The 22,076-nt window shown below is 50.1% G+C and overlaps 1 protein-coding gene across 1 annotated transcript in view; it reads right to left on the bottom strand.

The window, feature by feature from the left end:
• The window catches only part of Tspan2 (tetraspanin 2), a 42,111-nt gene extending 21,435 nt beyond the window's left edge, over positions 1-20,676 (bottom strand). The window contains exons 1-2 of the mRNA XM_036191282.1: positions 20,381-20,676; positions 2,584-2,686 (exon numbers count right to left, since the gene is read on the bottom strand). Coding sequence (XP_036047175.1) covers positions 2,584-2,686; positions 20,381-20,449 — 172 coding nt within the window. The 5' untranslated portion in view covers positions 20,450-20,676. The remainder of the gene's footprint in view (positions 1-2,583; positions 2,687-20,380) is intronic.
• Between the last annotated feature and the right edge of the window lie 1,400 nt (positions 20,677-22,076).

The following is a 22,076-nucleotide window of genomic DNA, read 5'->3' as shown; positions in this document are numbered from 1 at the left end:
AAAGTCTGCCCGCTGTCGACCTGGACGCAGGGAGCTATGCAATGTGTCTTCCTGGAGGTTGCCTCACTGTAGGCTGAGTGACACCTCTTCTCCTTCCCTTCTCTGTGACTCTCCTCCTCTTCCCAAGCAGCTGGGACTACAGGCAGGCTGTGGCTTTATATCTTGAAGAACCACTTACACATGCTAAGCCTGTTTAGGACAGTGTTTAGCAAAACAGGCAAGGAGTATGAGCTGATGACTCTGAAACATATTCTAAAGAAAACAACAGAGCATTTAGGCATAGTGGCCCACACCTGTAATCCTAGGACACTGGAGATAGAGGCAGGAGGATCAAGAGTTCAAGGACATTGTCAGCTATGGAGTAAGCTCCAGGCCAGCCTGCTCTACATGAGACCCTGCCTCAAAAAGCCCCCAAGTAAAACCAAATAAGCACCAGCGTCCCTCCAGATCAGATGAGTGAGGCGGTCCCTCCCACCCGGCAGAAAGGACGGTGGTCCTGTGGGCTGGAGATGGACAAGTGAGCCAGGGGCAGCTCCACCTGTGGCGCTTCAGATGTGAGGTGTAAGTAAAGTTCCACAGATAGGGTTTTGGGTTCAACCTTCAAACATCTATTAACTCAAAAATGTTGAACAAACAGAGCCAGGCACAAGTGGGCTCTGTTTTATGTTGTCATTTAACCACTGTGACAAAGATCAGGTTGGCTAGTTACCGATCTGAGAGCTTCCTGTGTTGAGCAGGAGGAGGGTGAGGTGCGCTGCTCAAGCATTCCTGCTTTGTTTTCTACACTGAGCCAAGTGGGACACACGTGGCCTGAGACACAAGAGATGCGTTTTCATGTCATATTTGTGTGGAATCTTTGTATGATGACAAACCACAGAAACCTGCTCCAGTGGACTTGAAAATAATGGAAAATTGCGTTACACATAACTAAAAGTCCAGGCTAGTACTCATCTCGAGGACTCAAATGATGTGACCAGAATTCAGCCTGTGGCCACCTGGCCTCAGCTTTCTTTTGACAACATGTTTAGGTAGGTCTCCTCCCTGCCATGATTAATTGGCTGTCAGAAGCTCTAGTCTTCTAATTCCAGTAGCATGCTTCTTTCATTTCAACAGACCCCGCCCCCTAACCCCCACCCCCCCCCCCCCCAGCCTAACTCTAGTGCTGGTCTCCAAACTGCTTGTGTAGCCAGCTGCTTGTTGGCCTAAGCTAAGTGGGCAGAGAATGAACGAGTTACCCAGCAGAACCAAAGAGGTGAAACACCACAAACAGCTGGAATCCTTCTTCCCATCCTTGGTGCTGTGGAGCATGAGTGTGGCTTTACCCACGTTGGCTCCTCAGTCACACCTTCCCTTGCTGTTAGCCCATGGTGGACAATAGGAAACATGCACATAGTCAGTGCTCAGAAGTTGGAGGACTGCGTTTTTGTAGAAACAGCACCAGGCACCACAAGGGAACTAAGAATCAAGGATTAGAGAGACAGCCATTGCTGTCTTCTTCTGGGCCCTGGTTGGTTTAGGCATAAGTATATGATGCAATTCCGGTCAACAGGCTCCAAGAGGAGACTTCTGGAACAGGACACGTGAAATGGAACTTCCTTGTCCTCATTTGGATTCTATCATATGAGGACACAATGCTGGAATCACCATAGGAAGGCAAGGCAGAGCTGAAATACCAGAGGGACCAAAGCCCCTGATAAGCACGCTGGCTTTATCTGTGTGTCACCCACTCTCTTGGCCTCATCTCCTTCCTATCTTGGCAGGAGGCGTGGCTGTGGCCCCTCTGTCTAGACCCTCTTCTCCAGGGACAGCTCTCTCCTGTCCACTCTGTGGGGCCGTCCTTCCCTTCTCTCAGCAGTCCCTACTCATGTAAGTTTTGAGATTAGTGCCTATCTTAGTGTTTCTATTGCTGTGAAGAGACACCATGACCACGGCAACTCTTGTAAAGAAAAACAGTTCATTGAAGCTGGCTTATAGTTCAGAAGTTTAGTCCATTACTGTCGTGGAGGGAAGCATGATGGCATGCAAGCAGATATGGTGCTGGAGAAGGAGCCGAGAGTTCTACATCTTGATCCACAGGCATCAGGGCGAGACATTGAGCCACTCGGCCTGGCTTGAGCTTCTGCGACCTCAAAGCCTGCACCCAGTGACACACTTCCTCCAACAAGGCCACACCTCCTAATTAGTGACACTCCCTATGAGCCTATGGGGGGCATTTTCTTTCAAACCACCACAGCACCCCAAAACTCTGAAGCATCTCTTCATTTTGAGTTGTTTCCATGTTAAAACACCACACCACAAAGTAAGATGCGGTCTCATCAGGGCCCCCATGACACCCTAAACAGACTGATGAACTTCTCCAGAGACAAAGGATGCTTCCTAACTCCTTAAGATGAATTTTAGTTACATTTCCTTAAGACTTAGTTAAGTAAACAAATCAGTTTTACTGGAGCTTTCTTCTATCCTGGAGAGAGGAGGAAGGGGCCCCAGTACCAGGTGACATGCATAGGTAGAGAGGCTCAGGCAGTGGTCCTGCCTTTGCCCTGTCCCTCAGACCCAACCTTTAGGGAAGGTGACGTCACTCACCTACATAGAAATACTCTGGGGACTTGTCCTCTGACGATAAATCCTTCATGGTGCCTCCGAACCGAAACCATAGTCCAAAAGCAATGACGGCTGATCCGGCCAGCTGGAAGACAAGCCGCAGCGTGTTTACTACAGAAGGGAGAGTGTACACACAGGCTGGAGAGCAGGCTGTGGGCACGGGGTGCCCAGGCTAGGAGGGGCTGCCCCTGTAGAGACTACCTTGCCCATTCTTCATGTCTTACCCAGGGTGGAAAACAGGTTTAGATACTTAGATGTAAAAATGGGCTTGGTGCCCCCAGGGTCCTGAAGCTCTGCCCTGTCTTGATTCCAGTCAAAGGGTTCACTGTGCCACTGGGCTTTCCCATGATTTATTTGGTATCAATAGAATGAAAGTGTGTCAAAACTGCTGTTCTTACAACATTCTCCCTGCCAGGCCTCTTGCTCTGTTGTTTCTTGCTGGGTATACTGGACTTCCTCACCAACACCTTAGTGCGTGGCTGCTGTATCAGGGGGGAGGTCACCAAGAACAAGATGAACTCTAAGACCTGGGGGAAGCCACCTTCTAAATTAGAAAAACCCAAACAAAACAAAACACACACACACACACACACACACACACACACACACACACACACACAACCAAAAAAAACCAAAAAAACCAAAAAACAAAAAAAAACCCCAAACAAACAAACCCACACCAACCTGTGAGCCCACCTACACTTCATGATGAAGTTTCCAGTTAGAGCTCTGTTCAGAGACTCCTGTGACCCCCCTCTTCAGGCATGGTCTTGCAGGCAGAGAAGAAGGGCTTTTTTTTTTTTTTTTTTTTTTTTTTGGTTGTTGTTGCTATTTTGAGTTTCCATGGAAAGTGAGAAAGGAAAAAATATTTTTCTGAAAAGGCATGGTCTGTATGCTATGTGGCTCATGGAGAGGCTGAGTGGCTGGCACAGGCAGCAGCTGGGCAGGCTGGCGGCTGGTAGAGTCATCACTGGGCTTCCTCTCCTGAGGCTGAAGGCTGCTGCAGGCTCCATGTCTAAGCTGGCAGTCCTGTAAGTCAATCACAGGACTGTCCCAACGGCAGGCCAGCAGGCTGCAGCCAAGTGCTTTCTCTACAAACACCACTCTTGGATATTGCTGTATCAATTAATTAACAGTTATTTACAGGGTACTTGTGTGAAGCACTATGGGAAATCAGTAGAGATATAAAAATAGCAATGTGCCTCTCCGACTCTTCAGTTACCGTTGGGCAGCCCTAGCCTTTCTCCAGACAGTGAGGATCTGCTCTTATCTGAAAAGAGGAGATCACCCAAAGATGCTGGCAGCAGAAGCCCAGAAACGAATGCGGAGGAGAGGTGCAGGAAGGGAAAATCCAGCCAGGGTTAGGCCAGAGGCCTTTCTAGGCTCCTTTCTCCTGCAGGGCTGCTTGAGAGGGATCCGGTGCTTGCCGGGGAAGGTTATCTGGCTATATTTATGAGGGCTTCCTTCTTCTTCATCTCCTGCTCCCCAAGGCCAAGTCCCTGTGTGGCTGACTTCTTCAGAACTATGCAGGCCTGCCTGTAGTGAGGGGGAGTGGGTGGCCGGGTTCTACCAGCTGGCTACTCCCATGTGGAATAACTAAGGCTTCCCAGCCCTTAGAGAGGGCACTAACTGGATAATTTGAGGGCAGCTAAAACAGCTGGGCTGAACTGTCTTTTGAAAGAGTTTTTAAAAGAGGAGGCTGACATGGAAACATGAGATGAAATCTTGCTAAGGCATAACATTATTTATCTTTGAAGGGTGGAATTACAGTGACGTTTCCCTTCTGTCTAGGGTTCTGCATTAATTATGCATTAGCCTCCTATGCTTAAAAACACAACTTTTGAGAAGCATTGCGTACTAGCTTTTATGTTCAATATGGGAAATGGAGAGCCTTCTTGGTCTGTGCTTACCTCAGGGAGATGCCAGCCTTGGGGTCCCGGCTGTTATGTGTAGGGAGGAGCACTGTCCCTGGTTAGACCTGTCCCTAGAAATGTCTGGGGCTGCCTGGGATGAGTCTGCCCAGTGATCCTCACAGGCTTCCCAGCTTTCATGTTTCTCTGGTGCCTTCATGGAAAGACAGTTTCCAAACACAAAGCAAAATCTATTGACAGAGGCCCTGGGCCCAAACCAGCAGCCACCACACAGACTATGGAGGAGGTGACTAGTCTCAGGGACACCTTACCACGAGGCCACATTTTTGGAATCTCTGAACACAAACTCTAATTTATAGCTGTCTGGATCATCCTCCCAGACAGAATCCATTCGTCTAGTTCTGGCACAGATGTGTCTGAGGCATAATGGAAAATGAAAAGAGAGGTTGCAATTTAGAGCCACTGGGCAATGGGGAAAAAATCTGCACTTGCTCATCCACACCCCCAACCCCAAAACCACACACACGGCTTCCCTCCTTGGGTCAAGGAAACCGTGGCTTAGCTGAATGTCATCGCTGTGTGGCAGGGAATCCTCCCTGAATGCTGTGGGCTGTGCTAGGGATGTGTGGGTGAGGAGCTGGCCGGGGCTTCTGCGATGGGAAGCAGAGCAGTCTCTGCTTTGGAAGGAGGCACAGCAGCGACCGTGTGCCTCTTCGGCCCTTCTGAATACCCCAGCCTGTCAAGCTCATGAGATGCCATGCTTGCTGCACTTGAGGTTGGTGGAATGCACACTAGAAATTGTTCAAGGGGAAAAAAAAATCACACTAACTCCATCCCAGTCAAGAGCAAAGGAAACTTCCTGTCAGCCACATCGTTCCTGTTACTATGTGCATCCCTATAGCTAGAAGATGCTGTCCCCAACCTCAAGGGACACTTCCAGGACTCTTCAGTCCTAAGTTTTAACTCAGCAGGGCCCACCCCTCCTATGCCACACAGCTTTTAATTTCAGCCCGTTTTGCACTTGGCCATACTGTAGCTACGTTCAGCTAAGGCTGAAGCAAGCAGGAAATGAGAGAGGGTCCCTTCCTCCATATCTTTCTTGCCCCCACCTGGAGAATTCACTTCTTTCTTTTCTTCCTTGTACATTTAGTAACAATCAACCACAGTCCAATCCAGGCCAGGCACTGAGCTCCGTATCAGAGTCATGGAAGACAATCACATACAGTAAGAAACACAATAAGATGCAGGAAGTGTGCCAAAAAGTGAGAGCACACATCACCGAGGGACGGCGCAGAGCACAACACGGGCGGGCAGCAGTCATTCCCGTTCTGATTTATACCTTGAAGGATGAGTTGGACTTCCTGGAGTAGCAGAGAATTCGTGGGATGAGATTGTTTGAGGCAGAAGGACCAGCATAGGGAAAAGAGTCATCCTTTACCACCATGCCATGCTGATCAGGAGACCAGCGCACGGGAGCGTATTGCAACATCATCACAGGAGTGGGGGGCGGCAGCCATGGCATGGCTGCTGCTTAGCCGCCCATCATCCTGGGAAGCCCACTGCAGGCCCCCGAGGGAGGCGAGAGAGAAGCTTAACTCATCTTCTGGTGGGAGTGAGCAGGAGCCTGAAGGTTGCTTGGCTGCCAGACACAGTGAGCAGCCACAGACCAATGCTCTGGTGACTGAGGATCACAGAGGGGACCACAAACAGTAGTCTGGAGACCCTGAGGGCCAGTGAGAATCACTGTAGCAGTGAAGGAACCCTGCTGAGGGCCTCTCTGCTTTTGGGGAAGGGATTATTACCAGTGTACCTAGCAGAATTACAAAGAAGAAACACTGTGGCTTTTGTTTTCTTTTTATATTATTCACCCATGGGGGGGGGGGGCATGCACATGTCACAGCAAGTGTATGGAGATCAAAGGACAACTTGTGAATCCTAGGGATTGAACTCAAATCATCAGACTTGGTGGTAAACACCCTCACCCGTGGAGCCACCTCACTGGCCCAGGAATGGACTTTTCATACAACTGAGAGAGCTGAACCTTGGTTGTAATTACTAAAAAAAAAATAATGAAAACACTAAAAACCAAAAGCCAACAAACAAAACACTTAGGGGAACATCCATTTTGTTCTAGGAGGCAAGAATTCAGAGGAGAGGACGAATTAACCTTTCTGGAGTTTTCTGGGTTCCACAGAGAAGCCACTGGGTGCTCACAAGAGAGCATGGTAAGCATTCTTTTCTTGTGGGTCAGTTGTACACATGGCATTCCAAAAAAATGCAATGAGAAAGCTGGGTGGGATAGTGTGTACCTGTAACTCCAGGATTCAGGAGCCTAAAGCAGGAGGATTACTGTGAGTTACGTCACTAGCCGGGGGTATGCAACTAATGCTAGCCAGCCGGGATACATTGCAAATACTAGGCCAGCCTGGGCTACATAGCAAAACTCTGTCCCCAAATCAGCTACAAAAAAGTGAAAAGAGCCAGAAGGGGTGGCATACACCTTTAATTTCAGCACATGTGAGGCAGAGGCAAGGAGGACCTTTGTGAGTTAGAGGCCAGTCTAGTCTACATAGTGAGTTCTGGACCAGTCAGAGCTACGTAATGAGACTTTATCTTAAATAGGAACAAGAAAACCAAAAAGAAGGAAGAAAGACAATGTTGTAAGACAGGGTAGGTTTGGGGAACACACGTGAACCTACTGCATAAACATGCACATAGTGAAAGGGGAAATGGGGGCCGGAGTGCAGTGCAAGAAAGGGCCAGGGCCAGGAAAACTGTCAGTAAAAGGACACCCATGGACATCGTCATGGGCAAGTTCTTCCAACAGCTACCCCTGATCTAGAGTCTACAGGACACAGAAAACTGCCAAGGTGTCTTTAGAGAAGACAGTTTACGCTCTAAAATTCAGTGGCAAAAAGGATGGAAGACCAGATTTAAAGTACTTTGAAGCAAAGCAGATAGACAAAAAGTTTATACCAAATATCAACTGTCTGCAAAAAAACAAGTTCTTCGGCTTGAGGTGGGGCGGCTCACACAGATCGGCTCACACACACCCGCTCACACAGATCCGCTCACACACACCCGCTCACACAGATCCGCTCACACACACCGGCTCACACAGATCCGCTCACACACACCCGCTCACACAGATCCGCTCACACACATCCGCTCACACAGATCCGCTCACACACACCCGCTCACACAGATCCGTTCGCTCACACCCGCTCACACACACCTGCTCACACAGATCGGCTCACACACACCGGCTCACACAGATCCGCTCACACACACCGGCTCACACAGATCTGCTCACACACACCCGCTCACACAGATCGGCTCACACACACCGGCTCACACAGATCTGCTCACACACACCCGCTCACACAGATCCGTTCGCTCACACCCGCTCACACACACCCGCTCACACAGATCGGCTCACACACACCCGCTCACACACACCGGCTCACACACACCCGCTCACACACACCCGCTCACACACACCCGCTCACACACACCCGCTCACACAGATCGGCTCACACACACCCGCTCACACAGATCGGCTCACACACACCCGCTCACACACACCGGCTCACACACACCGGCTCACACACACCCGCTCACACAGATTGGCTCACACACACCCGCTCACACAGATCGGATCACACACACCCGCTCACACACACCGGCTCACACACACCCGCTCACACACACCGGCTCACACACACCCGCTCACACAGATCTGCTCACACACACCCGCTCACACAGATCCGCTCACACAGATCCGCTCACACACACCCGCTCACACAGATCTGCTCACACAGATCCGCTCACACACACCCGCTCACACACACCCGCTCACACACACCGGCTCACACAGACCCGCTCACGCAGGACCACTCGTGCATTTCAGTTACATTTTTCTGCACTTGTCCCCCCTGTCAGGGATTGCTGATGAAATGCCCCATCTTGAGGACACTTTCTTTCCTTTTTATGCCCCCAGTTATGAATTGCGAACAAGGGAGGTGCATCCCGCTGCAGGGAGGGAGGTAGTTCTGAGCTGCAGAATGAAGTCATCTCTCCCTATGCAGGTCTTCCAGTATGCCCAGCTTTCCTCGCCTGAACACAAGCCACTTGGATGACAAGGAGCAAATGTGTGCTGCCACTAAGCTCTCTGCTGATGAAATCCAGCAGAGAGGATCCTTTCTGAGCCAAAAGCGCCCCCAGGGGGAGTTCCATCTAAGCACGTGTGCTTCTACTCCAGTGGGCAACAATGCAGGGTCCTCAGACACCCGGGTCAGTCTTTTCTCACGTGGGGGCAGCTGCTTTGGCTGCTCTGTGGGGCAGAATGCTCTTCTCACCGCCCACAGCAGGGTGACCCCCCCCCCACTCTCAACTCTCAGGTCACTGCCTTGGGGAAGCCTGGCCTGGCCTAGATAAGTGGGTTGTTTCATAGCTCACACAACTACTGCTATTTAAATAGTTCTGGGTTTTAAAGGCCTGAGCTCTGGGAGAGCAGGGACAGCTCGCAGCTGCTGGATGCTAAGCGTTTTCCTCTCAGGCTTGCAGAGTGAGCTAAGGTGGGGGACGGGAGGCAGAGGCACCACTGGGGCAGGTGTGGGATGGATCGTGTTCTCCTCCTCAAACCCACAGGATGAAGGCTATCCTCAGTGTGAAGGGTCTTAGGGATAGGACCTTTGGTGCGTGCGTGTGTGTGTGTGTGTGTGTGTGTGTGTGTGTGTGTGTGTGTGTGTTAACCAGAGCTAGGTGAGACTATGAGGGTGGGTCCTCATAGTGGGACGGTATTTTATAGGAAGTGATATCAGAAAGCCTGTTTTCTTTCTGCCCACCATAAGGATGAGTTGAGAACACAGATCCTCTAACAGTCAGAAGTACTGGATCCCAACCCCATAACGTGTGTACACAAACCCAACTCAATTTCTGTCATTTAAGCTACCCATTCTAGGCTTTTTTGGTTGTTGTTGTTTATGTTTTGGTTTGTTTTGAGATAGGGTCTAACTATGTAGCTCAGACTGGCCTCAAACTTGTGAGCCTTCTGCCCCAGCCTTTGTGCTGGGGTTACTGATAGGTGCCACCATGTTCCGCTCTAACCCATATTTCTTCCTCTTCCAGTCTCTCTCCCTTCCCTGTCCTTCCCTCTGTCCTCCCCCCTTTTTTTTCTGGGGTTAGGATTGAACCCAAGGCCCTGCTAACCTGACAGGAATCCCCGGAAACAACCACTCTCACAGCTAAGGGAGTACTTTCTAAAGTACTTCCTAAAGTAAAGTATTTTCACATCTACCTGCACCTGGGAAACACAGCAGCTCCAGTTCAGACACAGTGTTGAAGGCACTCAGCCAAACACCTGCCCACAGAAAAAGAAAACACCCCCACAGCACTGGCTGTCAGGTTTCCTAAGTCTTCAGGGATGTGTGCTGAGAGCCATGCACAGTCACAAAGAATAAACCTGCACGCACCTCTTCCTGGGCAAGGTGTGTCCACTTGATGTGGTTACAGTAACGCAGACACACACGCTGCCCTTCAATGAGAGAAGAACAAAACCAGCCCCATGTTCTGGCCTCCCCATGGTGAACGCGATGTGCACACACACCCAGCTCTTTTGCTACTCTCTTTTTTTGGGATGAAGCCATATGAAGTCGAAAATGAGGCTTCTATCTTAGAGTCCCCATTAAATGCTTTCAAGCTAATACCTGCTGGTGGCGGCAATTCACGTCCTAGATGGAGTCCTAATGAGCACTCACGGTACCGATCTGATGGAAGCCCCATTAAGCCTCCATGAAGGGAGTGTGCTGCCTCATCCCTGCAGCAGGCAGATGTCAGAAGCACATTTGCTTTGGAAGATGACACTAATTTGCTCAAAGTGGGAAACGGGCTCCCAAGACTTTCATTGTATTAGGCAGTGAAAGCAAGGCTAGGATTCGGCACTGTCTCAAAAGCAAGAGTTTTTACCAGAAAAAAAAAAAAAAATACAAGGGCTGAATAGCATGCGACATTCACACCAAACGGCCTCCAAAGGACCCAGTTGCCCTGTTCTTGACATCAGGACCAGGTATGGACCAGGAGAAAGGACTGCCGTGACAGCAGATGGTGACAAGGCTGTTTGAAAATGCCTGGTGGTTCCTGAGACTCCAGTGTTTGCGATTTGCCCTCTTATTCCTTCATACGGGCAAGCTCGTGATTTCTTCGGGTAAGAGCATGTTTTCAAATTATTTATTTACCTATTACATGTGCATGTGTGTGTATGTGAGGGTGCACGTGTGCACTGCGTGTGGAACTGCATATGGAGGAGAGAGGACAATCTGTTGGTCTGCATATGGAGGAGAGAGGACAATTTGTTGGTCTGCATATGGAGGAGAGAGGACAATCTGTTGGTCTGCATATGGAGGAGAGAGGACAATCTGTTGGTCTGGAGAGAGGACAATCTGTTGGTCTGCATATGGAGGAGAGGAGAGGACAATCTGTTGGTCATCAGGCTTAGCAGCAAGCCCCTTTACCCACTGAGCCGCCCCGTGAGCAATGATGGTTTCATGATGACTCAGTGTTGACTCTCTCCACTGCATTCAGACTTTGATAGGATCAGAAGTGTTCTGTTCCCTGGAAAGAACACTTGACTGCGTATTTGTGACAAACACGCCCTTTTGTGTTTGCTGAAGTTGTTAGGAAGTGAACTTGAGTGGGTCACCTGACAGTGCTGGGAGGCGGTTTACAAGTGCTGTGGAGAACAGAAGTTTCAGGGAAAGAAAAGAATCTGGGGAAAGGCTGACCAGGAAAGAGGGTGCTGACAACCTATCAGTGTCTGTGCACAGTGTAGGGTGTGCTGTGTTTATTCAGTGAATGCAAACGATGCCTTGGGTTGAAAGAAGTATGGGGGAAGAGTAGATTCGGGAAGAGCAAGAATGTGGAGGAAGAGGATGGCTTTGTAGTTTTCACTATACAGCATAACAAAGTTCCGGGCCACTGACCAGTGTCAGGGAGCAGATGGCTTTATCAGTGAAGATCACATAGACCCTGAACTAAAGCCCAAATCTATTAAGCCACAGCCTTGAGTTCAACTCACCCCTCACTGCCTGCCTTTTCTCATCCAGCTGTCTTGGCTAAGGTCTCTGGAGTCCCCCCCACTCCCCTGAACCTACTGGGTCTCCTCCTCTGGTCTTGCCTTCTGCATGTGCACACACTGATCTTGGCAAACACAGTGACTGATGTCATATCTTGACTGCACTGAACTTTACATAAGCAGAGAGGAAACGTTAAATGACATTTATGTGCTCGCCTATCATTCTTCAAGGAGGCTGAGAGGATGACTTTGGAAGGATAATTAGGGTTCATTTTTCTTCTAGATTTATGTTAATATTTTTAATTGTGTGTGTCTGTTTGTGGGTGTGCTCAGGTACACATATACACCCTTGTGCACATAAGGGCAAGTGCCCATGGAGACCAGAAGAGAGTGCCAGACTGGAGTCACAAGCAGTCAAGACTTCCCCAGTGCGGGTCTTCTGCAAGAGCAGCATGTGCTCTTGGAGCCATTGATCAGGAACCAGGATGCTTAGATACGGACGAGAGCTCTTTACCCAGTTTTTACTGATTACAGTGAGAAATGGTGGCAGGCAGTAAATGCTATGTGTAGAATTCAGATTGGAACAAGCTGAGACACTTTGTTGCCAAGAAGTTACCTTGGATGGAATATTGTAGACAGCACAAAACCTAGGCTGGTGTTCTCTAGATATTTTTCCTAATATTAATTTTCTTAGAACCTGCATTGAGGTCACTAAGGAGCTGTACCAGTCCATTTCAGGATGAAAGATGTATTCTGCAGCTGGTGATACAACCCTCCCCTCCCCGGCCCTTCCCTATCCCTTGGGGCTTTACCCTCCCTGTTCAATACCACACACACACACACACACACACACACACACACACACACACACTAACATTTATAAGCTGACTCTTTACATTCACTTCTACTGTCAAGGGCAGACCTTGGCACACTTTAGGAATACCTGTTTTTCTAGAAATGTCCTCTTTTGAGTGTTCAGACTAAATAATGTCGCCCATAGATGAGAGACACATCCATCTGCACAAACAGTAGCGTATGCAGAGGAGGTAGAAATAGGGATTCTGTGGTCAGACTCTGACCAGAGCCCAGACAAGAGATTAAACTTTTCTAACCTCAGCCTACCTGTCTGCAGGGGTCGGTAAGGAGAGGTAAGGATGGTACCTGAGGAATAATACCTGAGGTTGTCCACACACACACACACACACACACACACACACACACACACACACTCACGTACATTTATACAAAGGTACAACCGAGCACACATGTGGAGATGCACACACACACACACACACACACACACACACACACACACTCTCACACACACACAAGAAATTTCCCCAGTGATATAAACATTTCCATCTGTGCTGTCCTATATGGTAACCACTCAGCACCAATGGCTACTGAGTACTTGAAATGCGGTAAGTGGGAGTGAGGACAAGAATATTACATTTTATTTAATTTAAGGCTGAACAGCCCCATGTGCTCAGTAGCATGGCCACCGCATTGGATGAGCAGGTGTGGAAGTCAACACACTCATCTTAGCTCCCACCTTGTCTCCCTGTTAGTCTGGGGACTCAGGAAGGCTAAGGACAAGGATGCTGGAACCTCAGCTGGAGACTCAGATCTGCCGCCGGCCAGTTCTAGGTCCTGGACAAGTCTCTATCTCTGTTTCCTCAGGTATAACTTGGGGATAAGAGCAACTCCTTCCCAGGGCTGTGGTGAGGGCTGCAGGGGTTAACATGAGGCTGTGCTCATAAAAGCAGGAGCACTGCCAGCCTTATACTTGGGCAGGGCTATTGTCCTTCAAGCCTCTGTGCGGAAATTAATTTTTTTAAAATGGTCTCTTAAAAAAACAAAAAACAAAAAAAACAAACCTTGCCTCTCTGTGTAGCTTTTCTCAATTTCCACCTTGTTTTCACATGCCTTCAGCTGATCAGTCATGCTCCTCACCCCTCTCCTGTTTGTGCCCCACGAGGGGGTATTTTGTACCTCGCCTTGTCCTTATATCTTAGAATGCTTCAAGACAGAACCTGATGCTGGCTGTGATCATTCTAATCTTAGACTATATTTTTCCAAGCCAAGAGAATTTTATTGAGATAGTTATGTAGCTCAAACAGGCCTTGAACTAGACAATCCTCTTGCCCTCAGCCTTCTGTAGCTGGGGTTACAGGTGTGAGCCACCGTGCCTGATTCTTGTAGTCTTCCATTTCTTGTTGTGTGTGTATGCCCATGTGTGTATATGCCTGTGCCTATTTATTTCTGTCTTACCCCACCCCCACCTGAGGCAAGGCCTCTCATTGAATCTGGAGCCAGGACAGCAGCTAGCAAGCCCCAGGGGTCTTCCTGTCTCCACCTCGAACAGTGCTGGGTGACAGGGGCAAGCTGCCATGCTCAGCTTCTTACATAGGTCCTGCGGATTGCAGCTTGGGTCTGCATGCATATTATGCAGCACCTGCTCCTCCTCATTGAGCCATCTCCTCAGTCCTCTAGTTTACTTCCTTATACTTCATATTCTACACGCCAATACACTGACAACGTGAAAAGGTGGGAAATGAGAAAAGCTTGGACATTCTATTTACTGTGCCTTTCAGCTTCCATACTTTAAAACAGGGCTCATTAAATTACTGTGAAAATTAAAAATATAAAGACTGCGAAGACAGAGGTTACTAATAATCCATTATCAGATGAGATCATGTGTGTGGAAGCATTTTGTAAACTAAAATCTCCTATGCATGGCAATTAGCATTGTTGATTTTTCTCTCAATGAAAGTTGAGGATGGCGAGAAAGGCAGGCCAAGGTGACTCCGTTTACCTGTAAGATATGCTTCAGCTTGCTGGATGTTCCCATCTCAAGTCCACTCTCCTCAGTCTCCTACAGACCCTAACACAGCTTGCTTCAGGCAGGGCAGAGTCATTTGCTTTAACAAGGAGAAAAAGTCTGTAGTGCAGGCTCTGTCAATGTTAAGGCTGGAGGGTGGAGATACTTCAGACAGGGTGATCTAGAATAGCACTGTGAGACACAATGCATGATGGCAATCTAGGGCTGCTGAGTACTGCTGTAGAAGAACCCTTCACATAATAATGATAAAGGGGTAACTGGAAGCAAGAACCACGAAAAGCAAGCCCTATGGAAGGGTTACCCTGCCACCTAGAAACAAGAGTCTCTGAGCTCTTGAGACCACATCGTAAACAAAGGCCCTCCAGTGTCTTTAGGGCACCAACGCCATTGTCCCCTGGGGGCTTGTTATCGATGCAGAACTACTGAGTCAGAGCGTATAGCTGAATAAGGTCTCCTGGACTGATGCATTATACTAGGAGCTGCACTGACCATCAAAGCCTGACCCATCTCCTTCCCCCGGCCTCTACCTGGGAGCACAGAAGCATGGCAGACACCTAGTGGTTCTGCTTCAGGGGAAGTGTACAGGAACTTTTATTTAGACCCTGTTGACTCTCTCAGGTGCCAAGGGACTAGAGAGGGTGTTGGTTCCTAACAGTCCCTGCCTCTGAGGTGCAAAGACCAGACTGGGGATGAACTATTATCAGACAACATGGAGGCTAGGGAAAGGCATAGGGTTGGGTTTTAATCTTTGAACACAGTGCCGGGTGTCAGGCAGGCATCTTCACATGTTTGCTGGGTGAATGGATCATAGGCTGGGGACTCCATGTCTTCATAAGCTGTAAGACTCCAGCCACTTGGACTGGGGGGATATAGGGCACTGCATGGTCTCTCTTTCCTCGAGGAGCTCCTGAATTGTGGGCCCTGTCTTCCCTCCTGTACCTCTATTATTTGAGTCCCACCATCACTAACAGATCTCAGGTTATTGAGCATGTACTATGTGCATGCAGAACTTTTACATATATTAATTTGCTTTTCTTTGTTCGTTTGTTTCTGAGACAGGATCTCACTACATAGCTCTGACTGCTCTGTAACTCACTATGTAGACCAGGCTGGCCTCAAACTCATAGAGATCCACCTACATCTGCCTCCTGAGTGCTGGGAGTACTAACTTGTCTTTCCTGCACAAAGATCACAAGGTGACTTGCATACTACTTTACTATGTTCATTTACAAGTGAGGCAAAAGAGGCTTAACAACTGAGCCCAGTCCCCAAGGTAGTGAGACCTAGAGAACCAGGAATAAACCCTGGCAGTGTGCTACCAGAATCCACCTTTCAGGCTTTAGCTTTCTGGATTTGAATCGCCAAACTGTGTACACCCACCTAAGGTCTACCACAACACTATAACTCTAGCTCTGGCCTCTCCAGACTGACCATGTGGTGCACTCTTTGGTCCCCCCGAAATCCCTAAGTCCCTCTGGTGCACAGTAGGGGAGCTTGGCCACTGCTTCTGTCTTCCTACTTTAACAGAAATCAGCAGTGCAGGTTATGGACAGACAGCAGGCTGTCTGGGGGCCTCCAAAAGTTTCCCCCATCCCCCACCATCCTTTCTAACAAGTGGCGGCTCTGCAGTTGCTGTTTGGAATGTGTGGGAGAGAGCAGGCGCTATATGCTTTGTTGGAGTCAAACAGCTTTCATCCCAACCCCAGCCAAAGGGGCAGTCTTTTCAGAAGCAGCTGGTAGACATCTGCTGTGGGATAGTCCTTCTGTACGCTGTGAATATGTGTTGCTACCATTGGTTAATAAAGAAGCTGCTATGGCCTATGGCAAGGCAGAATAGAGTCAGGCGGGGAACCCAAGCAGAGATACAGGGAGAAGAAAGGCAGAATCAGAGGAGATGCTGAGAGCTGCCGGGAGTCAGGGAGGGGGAGGGAACACAGGTAACTAACTCCACGAAGCCATGTGGCAAAACATAGATTAATAGGAACGGGTTAATTTAAGATGAAAGAGCTAGCTAGCAAGGACCCCGAGCCACAGACCAAACAGTTTGTAGTTAATGTTAAGCCTCTGAGTGATTATTATAAAAACGGCTGCTGCCTGGGTGGGACCAGGTGGGACCAAGAAACTTCTGACTACAGACATCACCAAGTGAAAATCCAAAGTTGCATCAATCATGATGAGGAAGAAAGGACTCCACCTTCCCACTTGCCATTTATGGCATGTGACTTTCAACCAGGAACAGCTTTCTTCCTGTTGGACACGACCCTGAACAGCCCAGAGCGGCACAATGATAGGAAAACGCTGAGCAGGAATCAACAGTGCCCAGGCTGTTCTTCAAACCAACATGTTTGAATGAGGCTGGGTGGGTTGTAGTGTTTTATTTATATTGCTATGCAACGGGGGTGGGGGGGGGGGGGAAAAACAAAGGTGATTTCAGCACAGCCAGGACGACTATACCAAGCACTGTGACTGTAGTCCCAAAAGTTAGACCTGATAAAGGCAGGGCAGACTCAACTATCAGATCGGAAGTTAGTTTAGTCAGCCAGGGACCGGGGTTTTAAAGCACTCATCATTTGGTGTGAGTACAGCTGAGTTCCCTGGGCAAGGGAGCATTGTGCTGGTTCTGAAAGGTCTGGCTGAATGTTTAGCAATCTAGAAACACAGCTGAGGGGAACATTAAGCCAGCTGCCTGGACAAGGCTCCAAATGGATCTGTGAATCCTAGACCACAAAAGAGGCCAGCTTCTGGCAGGAGAGGAAGTATTTTCATGGGGGGGGAGGGGCGACCCTACACCTCAAAAGGAAAGACATCTATGGGTGTGTGGATATGCTCAAGTCACAGCTAAAGTTTTCCTTCCAGAGAAAGCTTCCCAGTCAGGAAAGAAACTTTAGAAGCCAGAGCAGAGCTTCTGTGGAATCAGGTTCCCTTAGTGTCAGGAAGTCAGGTATGTGAATAATTTATCCCATACAAGTGGCTTCCCCAAGTCACCAGCTATCAGTTTCAGTTTGTCCTTTCACTTTTCCAAGAAGGCCGCCTGCATCTGCTGCTCATCCTGCCCTCTCTCTGGGTCCTGCTAGCTGTCTCCTGGACTCTATGAAAGTTCATCATCGACACAATGAACAGGCAGGGGTAGGCCAGCTCTTCAATAAAGTTGCCCGTTGATGTTTAAAAATCAGGAAGGCTACTCACATCCAGGTGCCTAACCCGAAGATTCGTTAATTCACTCTATGGAGAGTTAGTGCCTCCGATGTGCTGGACACTGTTCTAGGAACGGAGGGGCATGGCTGTGAAAACCACAGGGACAGTTTTTCCTGTTCTCGGGGAGTAGTAAGCTTTAGTGGGCAAAATATGCAAGTATGAGTTAAGAGGACAATGGATAGGTTTCCATCAAAGGAGTCCTGTGCAAGCCACTCGGCACACATAGACACGATTTGTCAACAGTCAGGGCATCAGGAGGAAGACAGTTACTATTTACTGAATGCTTCTTGTGTGCCGGGCAGTTAGTAATAAAAATAAGAAATAACGTTGAGCCCCTACTGTGTATGACTGCCATAGGATGGTGGGATCAGGTACTTCACACATTTCCCTTGATTTCCGCCACAACTCTATCCCTCCGATTGTACAGATGAGAAGCTTGCTCAGGCACACCTCCTCTGTCTAAGCACACCGCGCTTTGGATCTCTGCTTTCGGGCCTCATGGCTTTGCCACTCGGGGGGTCTCACAGTCCTTTGCTCTGCCCCTCAGCTGGTGGCTTGCCTTTGCCCACCCCCATCCTCCCAGCTCTTCAGAGGTTGAGCTCCAGTGTCTCCCAGAAGAAGGCTTTTAGGCTTCTCACTGATACTGGGGTTCCTTCTCTGAACTCTGTGTTTAGATCACATATAAGAAAAGCCATCTCTAAGCTCCAACAGGCACTCAAACCTCTCTGGACGGCGGCTTCTCTTCCTTGCTGTGTTCATGACCAGTGGTGTGAAGCCTGTCGCTTGGTCACACTCTGCCTTACTTTGTTCTTGTTCAGCATGCACTCACTGTTCTCATTTGCTCAGCTGGAGTGGTAGTTTTGAGAACAGTGCTTTAAGCCAATAGACATCATCTATCTAGTAATTGTTTAATAGTGGTTCTGAAACTTGCCTGTGGGGTAGGATTACCTGGATGGTTTTCTAGATTAGCTTTCTGGGTTCCTCCCCCAAGGCCCCCCTCCCCCATGTCTGATTCAGTAAATCTGGCTTGAGATGGGAGTATCCATTTCTGGAAAAAAACAAAAACAAAAACAAAAAACCAAAACCCAGGGGGCACTGATGCTGTTGATCCAGGAACCACATTCTGGGGACTGCTGGTTAAGGGGATCTGCCACGGGGTTAAGATGGGGTAGGCAGCTTTTGAATTCTGTCTCTGCCACTCAATAGCTGTGTGACCTATTTGAGTCTCTGTGTCTTTATGTCTTAAAATGGGGATGACCCGCTTGCACACAAGCACTGGAGAAAGGAAGGGGTGCAAAGGTAGATGTAAGGTGCCTAGCACTGTCCCTGACCCACTGCAAATGTTTGATAAGTCTGGGGGGCTGGCACAAGATGAGCGCTAAGCCTAGCCCGAAACTCCCCGAGACTCCCCTCTCTCTCCCCTAGCCGAGCTCCCATGAAACTTGGAATGTGTAAGCAGTGAGAGAGAAGGGTGTCAGTGTGGCATGTCATCTATAATCAACAGCTTTTGAAATTAAGCCAGACTTCTAAAAAATGCAACGCAAGGCCACTCAGAAGTACTTCTTCCTGGAGTGTGAGAGATGCAAATGCTCTGGTGTACACAATCTACGTGTATTTTTCAAATTCAGGGGATGCCCTCAGGTACCTCCTCCAAACTGTCCATTGCTGACCAATGTTGGTCCTGACCACATGGTTTCTGAAGAGCTTAGAGCTGCTGGGGTCACCCAGGCTAATGGGTTGGAAGACGCAAGTGGAGACCACCGTTCAATAATTAATTACTTATAGCCCAGACAACCTCCTCAGAGCATATGGGACAACCATGGCCTCCAGCTCTGCTGCTGCTGCTATTTCCCACTTCCCCCAAAGCAAGACTCATGTCTCCCCTTAGGGTCTATCTGAGAAGCTACACTGCCTAGAATTCTCTCAAGGAAAGGCCGATAAAGACTGCAGAAAAGACCTCTCTGGCGGTTCTCCAGGGCCTGGGAGAGAGCATTCCAAGGATGGCCCACTCCCTAACCATGCTAACACGGAAGACTGGGGTCAGGGCCCTTTCTCTGGCTGCCTCGGTGCATCTCTAACTGGGGAATGTTGCCAGGTCTACGCCACCCTGCAAAGTTGAATGAGATCATTTCAGGAGTACTGGTTGTAGGCGGGGAGCCTGGGGGGTGCTGCTGCCCTTCCAAAACCCCTCCATTCTCCAAACCCTCATAGAACAGGACCCACCACTGCCCACCCAGCAGTACCCTCCCCTAGTGCCCAAGAAAAGGACGACCCTCCCCCACTCCCTTAATTTTCGCTCCTGTTCGTATTTTCCCAACAAACCACCAGAGCCAGGCGGTGTGTCCGCACACTCCTGGCATGGGGCGCCACCCCAGGCAGCCGCAGGGCAGAGCTTTCCCTCCCAGCGCCCTGGCCCGGCTGCCGGGCTCCCCCCGCCCCCCAAGGCAGCGCGCGAAGGGGGTGTGTGTGCACAGCAGGCTGCAGGGAACGCCGGCCGCCAGGGGCCCCAGCCCTCGGAATGTGGGGGCCAGCTGGGTCACCCCGCACCCGGCACCACCCTCCAGGCGATGCCACCGAGGATGATGGCTCCTCTGGGGGGAAGCACCGCACCGTGTCTTCTCTTCCCACCGGCTCTGGTGGCTCAAGCTTCTCTCTGCCCTTTCCCCCTCCATCCGTCCCCTCCCTCTTTGTCTGCTTAGCGCCTCTAGAACACCCTGCCTTCCCCCAGGGCCCAACTCTATTGCGGTCACCTCCCTGGGGACCCCGGCCCCCTTGCTGGCCCGCCGGTTCGGGTCTCACCCAGAACAGCAGGTTGAAGCCGAGCAGCAGATACTTGATGCACCGCAGACCCCCGCGAAAGCGCCCCATACTGCGACCCCGGCAGCGGGCTCCCGATTCCCCAGGCCCGCGCCGAGCCCCGGGAGCGGCGGGCGCCGGCGGGAGGGGCGGGGCGGGTTGGGAGGGGCGTGACCTGTGGGCGTGGCTTGCGGGCGGGGACCCCGGACGCGAGCGGCCAGCTGGCCTGGGATGGGGAGCCCTAGGGTGGAGATCCGGGTCCCGCGCCCCCGCTCCAGCCCCTCGGAGGTGGTACCACCTTCCTCCGCGCAGGAGGGCGCGGGTTCCGGTAGCTAGCTATCCGAGCATCTGTGCGCGAGCAGCGCCCACCGGGGACACGGGGTCCATTTAGTCAGCGCCGGGTGCCCAGACTCCTTTGAGGCCCGCGGTAATGGCTGAAGTTATTTTCGGTGGCTATGGAAACATGGGAAGGTGGCTTCAGGTGGTAAAGCTAAGTAGAACCTGACGCCGGTAGACCCAGTGGCCAGGCGCCAGGCAGAGGGTCCAGGGCTGCGGTTAATCAGAGTCCTCCAAGCTCCCAGGCCCCGGAGGCCGCTGCTGGGGACCCTCCTTCCCGACGCTGCGTTCCTAGAGGACTCTTACCTTAATAGGCAAGAACTGGGAGAAGGCGCACCAAGCGGCGGCCCTGAGCCCTGACACTACTCTCCACCGGCCCAGCCCAGCCAGCCTGGTCAGCGAAGGGGAGTCAGACTTCCCACATCCTACTGGGTTTGACAGACTGGGGGCCTTGAAAGGACTCCAAATTCTCAGGGTCTAGATTGAGATGTGTAGATGGGAAGAAAGGGGTAGGTTCTGTTTTGCTTTGTTTTTATTAAGTTAGGCTACTGGTGAAGAATCCGGCGGCACCCACTCCAGTTGACTAAGTGTCTACAATATGTGGTGTCAGACAGCACGGGGGAGACGGGAAAGTGTAAAATCAGGGAGCTTGTGCATTAATTTAGCAACACTCTAAGTGCCAATTATAGGCCAGGCATAGTAGCAAGCCCCAGAGACACCAGAAGAATGCCAGGCTTGCTATCACATCTTTACTGGAGGGCACAGATCTGTAAGCAAATCATCTGAGCGAGGTGGGTGGGTTAGGTGCTGGGCAAGAGCCTGGTCCCTGCCTTGACTAAGAAAGGCTTTCCTAGGAAGAGTGAACCTGACCCTGACATGTAAAGAGTCCCGGTAGAGGAAGCAGGAGGTGGGGGATGGGGAGGGAGATGGGGAAGAGAGGAGAGGAAGCACAACCTAGCCTAGGAACAGGAGTCCAAGAGATAGCCAAGGCCAGAGGAGTCAGGAGGTCATCAGAGCAAACCACAGCGGGCATGTAGTTCCCTGAGGTGCCACACTGTCCCATTATCCCTGGGCCTCTCTTTCCCATCTTAGTATGGAGATTGTAGTATCTGCTTCAAGAGTTGTGAGGTTAAGGAGTTGATATATGTAGAGTGCCCAAATCAGCGAGGGGCGTGAGGTGTAAGAGGTAGTAGCTAGGGTAGCACCAACCATCCCTTCAGTCTACCACGGTACCGTCTCAGCCTATATCGCCCGCCATCTTTGAATATCTAGTGAATTTTATTATGAAAATGAGAAGAAAAAGAGAGCTGATTCTGGTAGTGACAGTGAACGAGGGACAAAGATAGAAGTCATTAGGTATGCA

This window comes from Onychomys torridus, chromosome 6 (assembly GCF_903995425.1).
Source record: "Onychomys torridus chromosome 6, mOncTor1.1, whole genome shotgun sequence".
NCBI lineage: Eukaryota > Metazoa > Chordata > Mammalia > Rodentia > Cricetidae > Onychomys > Onychomys torridus.
Note: the sequence above shows the minus strand (reverse complement) of the source record. Positions and strands in the feature narration are given on the sequence as shown.